The 15,534-nt window shown below is 35.5% G+C and overlaps 1 protein-coding gene across 2 annotated transcripts in view; it reads left to right on the top strand.

Moving 5' to 3' along the window:
- Positions 1–15,534, top strand: part of pcgf3 (polycomb group ring finger 3) — a 90,057-nt gene that overhangs the window by 58,224 nt on the left and 16,299 nt on the right. For both annotated transcript variants that reach the window (XM_088908648.1, XM_088908657.1), the window contains exons 4-7: positions 4,082–4,178; positions 10,253–10,308; positions 11,593–11,703; positions 13,502–13,590. In XM_088908648.1, the coding sequence (XP_088764774.1) occupies positions 4,082–4,178; positions 10,253–10,308; positions 11,593–11,703; positions 13,502–13,590 (353 nt within the window). The remainder of the gene's footprint in view (positions 1–4,081; positions 4,179–10,252; positions 10,309–11,592; positions 11,704–13,501; positions 13,591–15,534) is intronic.

The following is a 15,534-nucleotide window of genomic DNA, read 5'->3' as shown; positions in this document are numbered from 1 at the left end:
CTGTACTTTTACTTTGTCTCAGAAGCATTGTTGTTTTGTTATGTGGCACACTTCTGTAGCTTTCCCTGTAAAAAAAAAAAGGTTCAAACGAGGTGAAAGACTTTATTTGGTCGGCTATGTGGCTCTACCTGGTGGTGGTAAAATGCAAGTACAACATAGTACTGCTTCATGGCAGTTTTCAGAAGGCAATTATTAATATGTTTTCTTTTTGTATGGTGCTTTTCATATTGGAAATTCCCAACGAGCACTAAATACACCACTTCAATACAGTATCTACTAGGGTGTTGTCAGGCAGCTAGTGTACGCCTGCAGCCCAATTTTGCAGCAGATTGTGAACAGGACAGAAAATTGTTACATCACTAGAAAAAAGGCAGATCTTGAGAGAAGTCACAGGTAATCAAGGTCCCAGAGCCACAATATCATTTTTTCTTTCTATTTTTCAGTGTGAAATTTACTTTAACTTATGGAGAATCCATGCGAATGCAAAGCCATAGTGGAATATAGATAGGACTCTAGCGAGAACACTCCTCCTCTTTCAAAAAGTAAAAAAATTCAATTCAATTTTTCATCAAAAGGATGCCACTTTCTACAGTACAGTGTCCCCAGTCACTGTACTAATTACCCCCAATGAAACTATAAAGTATTAAAGAATAATTTGTGAGTTTTAGAAGCTTTTAGAAATATAGAACAGTTGCTATAATGTGTGCAAATCCTAAGGTCTCAAGCTGGTTTCAGTATTATTAATGGGTTATATTGGAGCCAATTTAAATTTACAAAGATAGAAGAACATCCACACCAGTACTTTAAAATATTCATGCACCTCACTTGTTTTTAACAGTTTATTTAACAATTTATTTTGAATCAGTTCTTTATACATTGAAAGTAGGGGTTCTGTGGATGTGGGATCCAGTTGTGAATGGGCTCTTGGAATGAACCAGAAATGAAACTAAAAATGAAAGTCATGCAACTACTCATATTTCATTAATTAACTCAGGAAATTATTTAGTGCCCTGTTTAAAAAAAATTGGTTGATCAGATGAAGAGCATCAGGCATATGCATTTTTCCATTGTGTTCAACACATATAATTACAGCTGTTAATAGAAAAGGAGTCAAAAAGGCAGAACAATGAAAGAGCATAAAGTGACTCAACAGAGCAAATAGGAAAACATTTATGATGATTAATTTATTATTATTATTAATTTCAACAATATAAACAGTAACATAATGGAGTTCTCCACATGTGGCCATATAGTTTACATCTAACTTGAAAGCTGACACTTGACAAAGTGTCAAAGATTGCTTTTTAATTGCAGAATAGCTTTCAGCTATGTTCTGTGAAATCCATTTGTCAGGTTTTATAAAAACAATAAATCTACTTTTTTAGCAAATTGAAACATTGAGTTCATGCAAGAACGTGTATGAATCCTGTTCTGTCAGTCACGTCATAGGTGACAGATTGTACTTGGAGCAACATTCCAACTTTTAAATTTTAAGGGACACGGCTTCTCTGTGGTATATTATAACTGACACAGTAACTGGGAGGAAACCTTGGTTCAGTAGTTGAAATAAATGCTTATTAATTTTTATTTTATCAAGTATTTGTATTGTTCTAAAATGGCAGAAGAATTGTTGACTTTTAAGAAAGCAAATTTTTAAATTGCCTTTAAGTTTAATAATTCCATAAAAAGCTAGAACAGCATTTTTCTTATCTCTTGATTACTTTGTAAAACCAATAAAGAGGAACTATGAATAGTTAGGACTTCACTAGATTTTCACAAATGATTTTCATAGTCTACTAATATTGCAGTTGGAGCCATGGTAGCTCAGATGGCAGGGTGTCTAGTTCCTGACCGGATGGTCCTGGGTTCAATCCCAGGTAACGGCAAGTGATGTAGCTTGCTCTAATTCCAGAAACTTCCCAGGTCCACTCAGCCTGCTTTCCAAATAAGTACCAGGGGTTAATCCTTCTGGGGGTAATAGGCCGACCAGAGCATGATGCTGACCACATCACATACACTTCCAGTGGCGGATGGTCAAGAAAAATGGTGGCCCTTGCCCCCCCATTCCCCATGGGCTTTTATGGCTTGGACCTACCTACTAGTATTGCAATTATAATTTTTGCGTAAAATTACATTTTAATCAGCCACATTATCTACACTTGCAAGAACTTTGCACTTTTTTACTCTGCTCTAAGCATAGACAGACCTAGCATTTGAAGCTGCTAAATCACTAAACAAATGTCAGCAAGTGACACTAGTTTCTTGATATAATTTCCACAGCTTAAAGAGCAAGTAATACTGTACCAAAGGCCTTAGCCCAGAAGTTGTCAATACTGGTCCTGTAATATCACAGTGTCTTATTATGACATATAAGGCCTTAAACAAGATGACTTATTAAGATGGCGCTTAAGAAGTTGTATGGGATAGTTAGTGGCATCAAACCTGAACCAGTTTCTGGGTTTTGCACCTAGCCTATTTTAGCTATGTAGAAAGTATTGTTTTTGTGTGTGGGTGTTTGTTATAGTATCATTTAAATGTGTTAAGAATCACCTACTTAGCATTGTTTAAACATAAATGATGGAGAAACTACAGAAAGGTAAGGAGACTGGGCACAGCTCTGTTTACTAAATTGTCTTATTTGCAGCAGCATAACTGCAGCAAGATCTTAAAGCATGGAGTGCATAAATAGGCTAAAACATGCCAAGCAAGAAGTTCAGTTACATGTATTAATCTCCGCCAGTGACATTCAGTTTACAGTTCTCAGACTGGTTATTGTTCTTTTATTGTGCAAAATGAGGGTCATCACTTTCGCTCTATTTCTGTACAGTGTTGTAAAAATGAAAATGTAGTTGCTTGTTGTTAGCAAGTTTCATCACTACAACTTGTTTTGAACCCTAAAATAATTTATATTGTGGTTTACTAACTTTTACTTCATTCACATGATTATTAATTCATAAAAATAAAACATTTAAGCAGTTTCAGGGTTTCTTTCTGGTTTTCAAGATGTTGCCAGTGCACATAAAGGGCTATGGGAGTAAGGAACAAGTTCCTCAGCCATATTGTTGAAGCTCAATTTGGAGACAAATTGTGACTATATTACTACAAGTTTGTTTGTCACATAAATGTGCTGTGGTAAAATCTTTCAGTACGCTAGGCTTTAGGTGTTTCACCTGCTCAGTTAATAGCAAAGCTATACCTTTCCCCTTCTGAAGGGGGTTAGATAACTTTTTCTTCCCTTAGCAAAAGTTTTTGGGAAATATATTATTTTTAGCAGTGTAAGAAATCCACTAATAGTTAGGAATCTCATGGTACAAAATGCAAGTTAGCTTCATTCCTTATTAGCAACCTATACGGTAATACGGTAATAATAAATCCTTTTCTTAAAGCAATCGCGAAAGCAGATTTCTTGAGAGAAGTATAAAAGTATAATTTGTGTGGTAGTCTTTTTTATCTTAGTCATTATAGATAATGGGTCTAATATGTGTAATTGAGTCATGATTTATAGCAATAAAATAGTGCAAATTCATGTAGGGTTAAGTGTTATTGAACTGTTCTGTGCTTGACACTAGAGGGAGACCTGCAGCCAAAAATAAATGGAGGAGTAAAGTAAGGAATTGTATGTGGAAAGGATACACTATGAGAGATTTATTTAGCATTATTTTAATAAAATAACATTAATAGGCACCTTTAAGCTAAATGAGATATAAAAGAATTATAAAATTAAAAGAGTATATTGTTTATTTTTGAGTCTATAAATGTCTTGCCAAATGTATAACACAATGTCCCTTCGACACTCCCTGTCCATTTGAACTATTAGACCCTAGTCCTCTAAAACTGAATGCTTGACATACCTAAGTTGCTTGAGGTCCCTTAGGTACTTTAAATTGCAAAATAAAAAGCTATATTAAACACAGATCAATTCGATTGAAATAAAAACAGAGGTATTTGTGAAAATATGCATTTTAAGTGGGGTAATGTTATACATAAACATTTCAAGTGTTGAGTGTTATTTTTATTTCTGCAAGAATGTTACTCTGGATGAATTTAAATATCATATTTATTTGTTGAATTATCTGTGCAGTCTGCAGGAGCTGCTTGGTGAAGTACCTGGAAGAGAACAATACTTGTCCAACTTGCAGAATTGTTATTCATCAGAGCCATCCTTTACAGTACATTGGGTGAGTACCAGTGCACATCTGATGTCTTTTGCTGGAAAAAGACCAGGAACCCGCAGCATCTTGAGCTCCCTGAAGCCTGTCACAAAATGTAACGGGCTGCTTCAGTGACCTCAGCAATTCACCAATTAAAATACACATTGAGTTTTTTTAATGATGTCTATTTTTAGCCAAAGCTTTCTAGGCAGAAACAGTTTTGTTTAGAAGGAGGATCAGAATTAGAATTACATGTTTGTTGTTCTCTAGCACAGCTTTTATTAGTCTTGAATGTCAGATTTTCATGTTCATAGAGAAGAGACATTAACCAATAAATGCTTTAGTTTGCAATGACCTGCCTGCTATGGACCCATACACATCACTGTAAAAAGCTGGGTTAATGTCTATCCAGTGGTCTTCTTTTGAAGGGCATTTAATACTGAGAACAGGAAGTACTTCTTTACACAAATGGTTTTAGCAGTATGGAACAAGCTACCCAGCCATATTGTTGTAGCTGGTGTACTAGCATCTTTAAAGAAACCATTGGATGAGATCATTAGATCAATTAGCTACTCACTACAAAATGGAAGACTACAAGATGGAATAAATAAAAAAATACAGGAAAAATACAGTGGCTTGCAAATGTATTGAGGCCTTTCCTTTGGTGTCCTATTTTGTGATATTACAAAATGATGCATAGGCCTTTTTTAAACTTCAGGCAGATATTCTGAAGCTTTCTCGGATTGCTTGGGGACCTCTATTCAGGTTTTTCACAGTTTTCAAGTCATTCCACAGATTTTCAGTGGATTTTCAAATCAAATCAGGACTGTGACTGTGGCTAAGGATCTGCGCCTTTCCTAAATAGAAGTGAAAGGCTTTTAGGGCGGAGCGGTGGCTCTGTGGCTAAGGATCTGCGCCTGTGGCTGGAAGGTTGCCAGTTCGTATACCGCGGCCGGCGGAGGAATCCTACTCCGTTGGGCCCCTGAGCAAGGCCCTTAACCCCAACTGCTCCAGGGGCGCTGTACAATGGCTGACCCTGCGCTCTGACCCCAGGCTTCTCTCTCCCTATCTGTGCGTCTCATGGAGAGCAAGCTGGGGTATGCGAAAAGATTAAATTCCTAATGCAAGAAATTGTATAGGACTAATAAAGTAATCTTATCTGACTGGACCATTCAAGGGCATTCCTTTCTTATTCTTAAGGGACTGCATTGAGACCAAAAAGTTCCAATTTTGTATTGTCCCACCAAAAAACCTTTGGCCACACATTTGCAGTTTCACTAGAAAGCTTTCTTCCAAACTCCAGTTGGGATTTGCGATCGGTTTTTCAATTTGCCATACAGGCCAAAGGAGTGACTAGGATATTGCTGACCCACAGTCCCTTTCTCCTGTATCAGGCACTGACCTCTAACTCAGTTTACATCATAATGGCATCCCTGTCCAGGTTCCAACGTGCCTGGATGCTCAGTTTCCATGGACAGCCTAATTTATACAGTTTCAGATTTCCTTTCAATTGTTGTGTATAGAACAAATAATTGCTACTTTGAAGGTATTTTGACTGCAAGGTATGAAGAAGCAAAATGTGAATATTGTTCAAGGGTCTGAACGTTAGCATTATTACTCAATCATAATGTTCTAAAAACCTCATATTAACACATTATTTTTACCTTTAGGTTGCAGAATTACTGTAGTAGTTTTAACTTTTTAATAGCTGTTCTTGGCCTGTTGACAAGTAAGGTGATTTTAGTTTGAGCATTTGAATTCCCAAACTACAGTTTTTCACCCTAAAGCTTAATTCTGCAGCCTTCTAGTGCTAGTTCTACTGGGTATAATAATGGTTCTCAAATTTCCATACAAAATTACACATTTATTTCCACATGTAAAGGTTCAGATAGTACTGCAAGGGAGACACGGATGGAATGCAAGAATAGTTGTAGTTGAATAAAGCCTTCTGTTTTATATTTCATTGATTTATTTTGTATACTATACACTCATTTTCTTGGTCCTAACTAGGAATACTAGTAATCCTGCTCATCATTTTTTTTCCCTCATGAATTCACAGAAGATTATTTTCTATAACCTATGATGGCCACATACAGCGGTTGACATTATCATACACAGACTAATCAGCCCCACAGCAGAGACTAATTGGATTGCTGTTTTTCTGGCTTTCTGCTTTCTGATTCAGGTGCCATTTCATGCTGTGTTCTTCAGAGAAGGGACTGCCAAATCAGCGTGTGATGCTTTTCTTTTGTCTTTGGAGTGTCAATTGTAAGGGCCCATCTGCGTCCTTTAGGGGTCGCTGTCTGCCTGCAGTGTTTTTTGTTCCAACTGAGATACATTTTCACTGCAGCGAGATTAACTGCATAGATTGAAAAATGTCATTTTAGTAGATGCTAAAAAGTCTAACAGCAATTTGTTTTGCATAATGTTTGCAACCTTAGTTAACTATTTCCATAAAATAGCATTGAGAGAGTCATCAAAGCTCATATGTTACACTGGTGTACTTTAACCATGCAATTTGTTTTTTCTCAGCCCTAACAGGTTTTTTTACAGAATTTCAGAATTGTGTTTTGCTGGAATAGATAATTTGCCATTTACAAATAACCCAAGTAATCTAATGCTCTGTTTTTCTGGTGAGAACAATATGAAAACAGTACTTTTCGTCTAATGGACCGGAGAGACCTGAAATTAAAAGAACTCAAAGAGGGAGAGTCTAATATTTTTAATGTTTATTTTTAGGAGCACATCAAAGTCCTTCTTTAAAGAGAATGTAGAAAAATTGAAAAGTGTAAGCGCAAGTTTTATTTGGCATCAAACAATTTTCTGAACAGCTTTGCAACAAACTTGTAGTTATTAATTAACTGAGTTATGCTGTTATGATGTTATTGGATATTCAGATTGCATTAGGAGATAATTATACCCTCTCAAAAAGAAATCAGTGTAGTAAACTGTCCTGATATATTTACATGGGGATTTCAGTCTTTGCACTAAAGATTAATGTATTGTGTTCCTAGAGATCATAATAAAAATTTCACGTAGGGGAATGTCAGTGCTCTAACCTCTTGAATAAAAAGAAAAACTGATTAAATTAAGGATTCATATCATTTCTGTGGAAACATCAGCACTTTCTATCAACACTTTTTTTTCTGACTTGAGTGCAGCCAGCACTGTTGTAAAATTGTTTTAGCCTGATGGTTGTCATATTTTTAATCCATTAAAGGTTTCTGCAGCTTGATGGAATCCCAGCCCCTTTGGCATCTGCTCAGTGCCATCAGTGAATGTTATGCAGGGATTTATCTTAGGCTTCCTGTTGTTCTTCTCTCTGGAAGTTGGTTGTTTGTAATAATTTTCATTAATTGAATTGTCCCACTGTCCATAATTATAAGCTATGTGATTCCTGAGACTATTAAACTGACCAGTTTTGATGTGCATGAGTTGGTCTGCACATGCAGGCTTGTAATGGTTTAATATTTTCCTATCTGTCCGTAGTCCATCGCATTTATTTTAATTTTAACTTTATTCTGTCTGCTTTGTACTGTCCATCTGGAACATTAATCAATTTGTTTTATTACTTTTTTGTAGCCTATGACTGTAGTCTGACTTTTTATGGCCTAATCTGGTCAGATCTCAGAAGGTAGGCAAGGCTGCGACTGATCAGCACTAGGATAGGAGACCTCCAAATAAATCCATGTTGCTACTCGAAGTGTTTTCATAGAATAGTAGGCGGCTCTCTTCCCACAAAATGAAAATGTCCAAAAATCAATTCCCCAGTGTGAACAGGAACGTTGCTGTAAGAGGTGCCTTCCTTTGGATGTGACATTGAACCAAGGTCCAACTGTGTGATCATTAAGCATTTCATGGGTGTTGTCAAAAGAGTAGGGCTACTAAACCAGTTGTCCTGGTTAAATTCCATGCTGTGCTTTTGTACACTCTGCCTTTCTGAAAGTTCCCACTTAATTTAGTATATGAAGCAATTCTTCCCTTCTGTGTGTTACTCAGATGGGTGTTGCACTTCAGTGGAGGACGAAAAAGATTCCCTCCCATGTGTACAGTGCTTTGGTATCCCTTTTGATGAAAAGCAATATGTTAATGCAATAAATTATTATAAAAACATTAACAGACTCCAACTGAACTTCTGAAAAAAATGTTGGTACGTGATTCAACTTCTAGTGTGTGAGATTTTTTTATACACTTCTGTGCTGTAAATTAATTATCTTGTACGTGCTAATATATTCTAAAAACATTATACTTCTTGAATGTAATGAGGCTTAATAGAAACTGGACTTACTATGTTAGTCTTGTCTAGATTTTTGATGGGAGCACATAAGCTGCAGTTAAAAAATAACCACAAAAAACGGCACATTTTTTATAAGCAGTTTTCAACAAACTCAAAGCTTTATTCATTATTTTGTGATTTGATAACATTCACTTGATATACAGTGGTATAGTTATAGAATGGTGGCTGTCATGATTTGTGGTCATTTAATTTTTTAATTAACTTAAGGGCCAATAAGTACATATGACTTGGCCCAATTAATGACTTTAATAGTTTCACAGCATAACATGGCTGCCTCATAGGTGCACAATCCACTAAAGGCTTATACAAACTCTAAAGCCTTTCCTTTTGCTTTCAAACTTTGAGCTATTTTTGATAATTATTCAGGCCAAAATGTCAAATAGCCTTTTTTGTTGGCATGTAAAACTTTAGCTAAAACCATTTCCTGTTTCATATATAGAATTCTGTTCTTCTAAAACTCACAGTAACATTAAATATAAATAAAAGGACTAACAAATCCATTTGGAATGGACCTCAATCTTTTTTTTATGTGAATAATTTTCTTTGGTCTTTGAAAAACTTACAATTGAGTTCAACTCCTTTTTCAAAAGTCTAGTTAATGGAGCTTATCACCACAGTAGTTAATGTAAGGAACATTGACATTTTATCATTAGCCTGGGTATACAATACGCCAAAGTCAAGTAGAGTTTCTCCTCATTTTAAATTAAAATTAATTTTCTTAGTTTTGTACTGTTAGACTCCAGATCTATCCACAGCACTACTGGTCTGGAAACTAAAGAAAAAAGGAAACTAATATGCATGTGTTCACCAAGTATGCAGGGCCACTGAAATTGTGATAGATAAAAGTGGAGTTAGGGTCAGCTATTTCATTTTAAATCTGTTCGCACCAGCTGGTGTTTATATACAAATACAATACTTCCTTCTGAATGATGGTGTATTTCGGACATCTCTCTGAGAATGTATAAGATGCTAACAAAAAAAGCTAGATTTTCTGATCACTCAGTCTGTTCTGCCCTGAAATAGGTAGTTAATAGTAGCCTGAGAAGGTGTTCTAGGATATCTGATGTGTTATTAAAAAAAAACACAAGGACAAAATATGCCATAAGTTGTAGTTTGTTTGCTGAAATACAGAAATACATATTCACTAGAATGTTGCTCTTAATTTGTTCTCTAGTCTCCTGCTACATAATTGTGCATGTTCTCATTATTTTGTCAGCTAAGCAGCTGCTATTGGAAAGAATGTTTTTATTTATCATGTTATCTATGTATTTTCCAGTAACTTATTTATTTGCTTATGAAAACCCAGTTTCTCGGGGTTCATGCAATCCAACATATGTTTTAGGTAATTATAATTGCGCTGTTAGAAGTAACTGGCTGATTTATGGTACTGTATTTCACAAATAATTATTTAACATGATGTGCTCTGTACCTTTGAAAAATACTTTTTTTATAACTAAGACATATACTGTAGGGAGACTGAGGTTTATCATTTTAAGACTAAATGTGACTTAAAACATGAGTGGCAGACAAGCCAGTTGTTCTTCAGAGTGAATCATAAGTTCTTTGTATCAGATCACCAACATTATGCCCTGGATGCTCTGTCATCTCACAGCACAAAGAGGAGGGTAGAATATACCTGGAAAATGGTAGAGACTTTCATGAGATACTTTTTGTGTTTTGGCAATGAATAGAAGCTGTATTTTGTCTTTTTAAAAATATGATTTAGATCTATTTTTATTCACCTTGATAAACATAAGTAAATATAGAATTCAAATACTCAGATACTTTTCTCGTCTCCTTGTAGCCATGACCGAACAATGCAAGACATCGTCTACAAACTGGTGCCTGGGCTTCAAGAAGGTTAGTATCTGAATGAGACCGGTGATGGTGATGCAAATGCTATAGAATGTTACCTAAAGCTATGAATACATTGTTGACTAAATTTGTCTGTTCTCTGTATCCTGATGTACAGAGAGGGAAGCGTAAGAAAGATGGTGTTCATTCCTCAGGCTAGTGCCAAATTTGCTGTGGTCTTGGAATCCTACAAGTTATTGATCACTTCTTAAAAGTATACCACACTGGGCACTAATGAAATTTAGATGTATGTTATGGTCGCATAACATCCACCTTCTATTGAGGATAGCTGTACATGTTAGCATATGTTTGATTGAACAGAAATGTAATGTGTACAGTCTTTCCCATACTTGCAGTGGCTATACAGTTACATTTCTTGCCATCACTATAGTAAAAAAACATTTTTGGAGGCAAACCAATTGTGTTTTTTGTATCAACTATACTGCCTTAAATATTGTAATCACTACCGCGTTTGTATGCAGTACTGTTTTAGTTTTTTTGTCTGGGAGCAAAAAGTCTTATTCAGACTCTGTTACATCATTTGTGATGTGGTGCTGTATTAGTAGGAAAGACTACTAATCAATCCTTCTTCTGTAAATTGAAATGAAGACTATTTGTTCTGAGAAATCAACACATAAGTAAACCATTCCTACATTTGAAGTTTTTAAAAAATATTTTGGGTTGCAAATATCTTTGAGGAAACTTCCTTATCCTTATAAGCCAAGACTTCTAATTCTCCAGGTTCCAAAGGAGTTCATCAAAATTGCTCTTACCCAATGTATTCAGATTTTGGTATGCCGAAAAGAGTGTATGTGTGTATTTCCATATATTTAAGCTTTGTATAATTAATGTTAGTCTCTCACCACCAGCTAAAGGTTGAAACAAAAGCCAATACAGATCCGTCTGGGGCTGCATTCTACAAGTGCTTTGAAATCCTGAGTCACAACTGCTGCAGACGTACCTCACCAGGCTCCATATGTAACAATATGCAGCTTTTTTATATTGTTGTTGTCAAACTGTCGTATCTTTAACATTTTGATTAACCAAATACTTTTTCCTAGTCAAAAATCACAAAAGCATTTGGTTGCTGAAAATGTGCATAGTCTTTTCTTTTAAGGGTACCATTGTTTGGATTTCATTTTACAAGACCTGAGGTGGCCAAGGTCACCGGCAGCATGAAGATTGTGTTAAGTGATTTTTAATTACTTGATACCTAAGCAATGCTTGCTTATGCTTTTTGCTTCTTGAGCACAATGAAATAGATGGAAAACATGTTCTCTCTCTCTCCAGCGGAAATGAAGAAGCAGAGAGAGTTCTATCAGAAACTGGGAATGGAAGTGCCTGGAGACATCAAAGGGGAACTCTGCAACACGAAACCACATTTAGACCCTCAGCGAAATGGTAGATCACATTTTTGCTTCTTTATTTGAAACAGAGTTCACTGTATCCCCATCATCTTCCCTGATTGAAAGGACCAACTCTCATTTTTACCTGACTTTGTGCTGAAGTTTGTGTGAATGTACAGGCACCTGATGTCTACAGATACTGTATGTGATGGCTCAGTTATACCACATTAGGTTTTTATATGTAGTTAAGCTAAATAAGTTTTGAAAGTGTGCTTATCCATAGCAAAATTATAAAGCTGATTGCCAATGCATGTTTCTAAACTCAGTTATGTAAGTTAAAGGAATTTCATCATATCCTTCTCTGGTAAAAATAGCAGGAGCTCTGTTTAAGGTACTAAGATATTTCTGCATTTTTAATGCTGACTTTGAGTGGGAAAATAACACTAATGCATTAATGTGATCACAACACTGGAATATGTCCCCAGCCTGCCTTAAGTGCTGTTAATGACTTTAAAATTTTTACTGATATATTGATTAATCACCTGATATCCTGGATAAACATAAAGTGCAACCTTGCAATAATAAATATTAATAAGAAATGTTCTGCTGCAGTGTATTTAGATATCCTGTTCCATTTTTGCTAAATTACATAGGGTTTCATTTTGGATGAATGGCTTATCCTCTGTAGTGAGAGCACGTTTGTTTTAATGCTATTATCTCTCAGGGTATTTTTCCCTACTGACAAGTAGGTAAACTAAAGATTTTCAGAATACAAATGTTTCTGCATCTATTTACTGTAATCAAAGGTATGGTATCCTACTGAGACATGTGAATTGCACTACGGGATAATTTGTGTTCTCATGAAATTGTGCATATTTGTTAAGTTGTAACACTGTAGACAATTTCAGGTTTTGCCAGGGTAATTTGAATCTGATATATATATATAACATCATTGGTTATTTACCTTTTGGTATATTTTTATAGTTTCTAGCTTGTGTCACCACAGCTTGCTTGTACTATCCTGGAAGACATGTTATTTGGGCTGTGTTCAGTCAGACCAGTTTTTCTCTTCTCCCTGAGGTTTCACTGTAGACTGGAGATTTACTTGTTTCTCAGAGGGCAGTCACATCCCCTAGTGCCTAACTGCTTAGAAAAGAGGTGTCAAACTCCAGGCCTAAAGGGTTTACAGACCTGGTTACATTCTGGCTTCATGTCTTAAATATTTGGCACTCAGTTTTGTTTTTAAAGTATATATATTAAGTCTTCTTTCTGGCATAGGTGATCATTTGAAAGATGTCACTGAATCCATGTATAGTTAGTTGTGACAAGGAACTGTCTCAGGTCCTTGTGTTAGACTTCATCTTTGTCCATTAGGACAGAATATTTCTAATAACTTCATTGTTCTCCTGCCCGTCCTCCTTTTGCATGACCTTTTTTGTGTTCTCTCTGCAGAGCTGAGGCTCAGACTAATTACCTACCTGGCTTGAAATGTAAACTCTGTTTTAAGGGACACATCCTGAATTTCAATGTGTAGCCTTTTGTCTGAATATGCAGCATTCATTGTCCTTTATACTTCACATTTCTCAGTTAAGCATTGTACACCTGGTATCTATTTTCTAGATGCAATTATCTTATTACTTCCATCGTGAAAAGAGTTAATTATGCCCTTGAAGCTGATTAAGATTTTATAATTGTACATCATTTTAATGTAAATTGGAAAGCTATGAATGTTTAAACTAGTCTATTATTACATAGACCGTAATACTGGAATTTGGGTTTCTGCGGTTATGGTTATTTTTGGCAAATGATTGCATCTGCCTATTGATTACATCTTTTTCTTCCAAAAATCATAGGTGATACAAAACCAGAGGACACACTGAACAAAGAGACAGCGGAAGAGAAGCAAGATGAAGACAATGATTACCACAGAAGCGATGAACAGGTACTATTCTGTGGTTTTAATTTTTAATTTATTATTTTCATTTTTTGAGTTGCATTTACAAGGCCATCAGTTGTTTTTCCATAAGTCTAGTTAAGCCTCACTCTTGAGAACTTGTCCTACAACCAAAAAGTAAAACAGGAAATTATTTTGGAAAGCTACGATGAAATAAGGTTTTAAGTAAGCAATGAACCAAATGCAAATTAGTTTTTCTGTAAACATCTTGATCTGCATGAAATCTATGTAATGTAATGATTTAGACCTAGACAGGGGGACACAGAATTTCAAGTCATTCCAATATTCCTCTTATCCATTTCTTTCAAAAGTACGACTACTGAAAGTAGTCAGTGAATTAAAAATGGTTAATGCCCCCAAAACATACATTTCTAAAGCTTTTTTTCATTTTTTGATGTTCTTTATTTGGTCACAAATGTATGTATTATTTCTCAGGACTGAGAGATCCTGACCGATATACAGTGAACAAGTTTCAGAATAAGTCTCTACAGTTGTCTGAAGTAATAAACCACTATTATGTTTCTACAGAGTGCTTAAAAATAATGGAATTTACACTTAATTTGAATGATGTGAAACCTTCTGGACCTGTATAGTGAGTTTTTTCTTCTAGACACAGCAAGACACAGGTTGTTTGTGGACATCTTCAGGAGATGTCTTTCTTAGAAAAACCATGCTAAAAAAATAATTCTTTAGCCAGTCCAGGTTCAGAAAATGCTGGTACATTTTTTATCTCTATTCCACAAAATTTTTTACTTTTCAATATTGGTATGTCTCAATCCCTTAAATACCTGAGGCAGGTGCTTTTCAGGTGAGCTAAGTTTCTGAGACTTTAGCTCTTAGATTGTGGCTTTTCAGACCTCAATCTTGCTTTCTGTTTACTTTACCTTAATGTTATAATGGTATTATACCAGTCTTCTGTTACCCTGCCCTTCAGGGTGTTACCAAATATTGCAGTAATACCTCTTGCCAGTGGGTATTTATTTTGAATTGAACAATTACATAGTTCAAAGGGCACGAAAACAGAAGAACATTTCCCACATCCTGATGTAAAGCATTCTTTTGAAAAATATATGATCCAGAAAATTAATCTGTAATAGCAATGATCTTAAAGTATCTTCCGGTATGGTTAAAATAAAGCTTTGTGTTTGAAAGGGTAATTAAAAAAAGTTTAGATACTGATGACCACTTTGGATTGGTTTGTTTAAAAAATGCAGCATATCTGATCCAATTAGATATTCATAGCATTCAGCTTAATTTGTATTCAGTTTATATTAAAACATTCATAATTCAGGATAAAATTACTGCAGCTATGCAGTGTTTATTTAAATTTATGATTCTAATCATCCAAGTACTCCATGCTGTGATGTAGACCTCTTAAAAATATGTTGCTTAAATTGTTTTTTTAAGACAGATACTTATGATTGGGGAATACTGATTTTTTTTCTTTGCAACTTCTGTGCAGTCTGATAAGTTTTTTTATATGCACATAAAGTAGTTGGTTTAGCCTTTGATTTTCTGCAGACATGATTTGTGCACACCGCTCTAGTGCAATATTATGCATTCCATACACACATCACATTGCAGGGGAGTTTTGTAGTGGAGACTTGGGTGACATACATAGCACAGGAGGAGAGAGCACGCATCCTTGCCTTTTCAGTTCACTTGGTCATTATGAGTCATATTTCATTTTTTTAAGGCACGAACAGTAATCTCAGAGCAGCTTTCAGGTTTCTGATTTTCCAGTTCTGCTGTTGCTGTGTTTCAGCCTCTGCCACTTAACCTTGGAATGTGACCTTGGAGAAGGAAATGCAAACAAAATAATTGCCTTTCTTTCAAAGTGTACGAAAAAGTTAGCAATGAAACACTGGATTTTCCAGTTGGTAAAAGAAATAATAAATAATAAATTTCCACATGGACTATCTAGAGAGTTTG

This window comes from Atractosteus spatula, chromosome 1 (assembly GCF_055471065.1).
Source record: "Atractosteus spatula isolate fAtrSpa1 chromosome 1, fAtrSpa1.hap1, whole genome shotgun sequence".
In the NCBI taxonomy this organism is placed as follows: domain Eukaryota; kingdom Metazoa; phylum Chordata; class Actinopteri; order Semionotiformes; family Lepisosteidae; genus Atractosteus; species Atractosteus spatula.
This window is presented reverse-complemented; position numbering and strand designations above follow the sequence as displayed.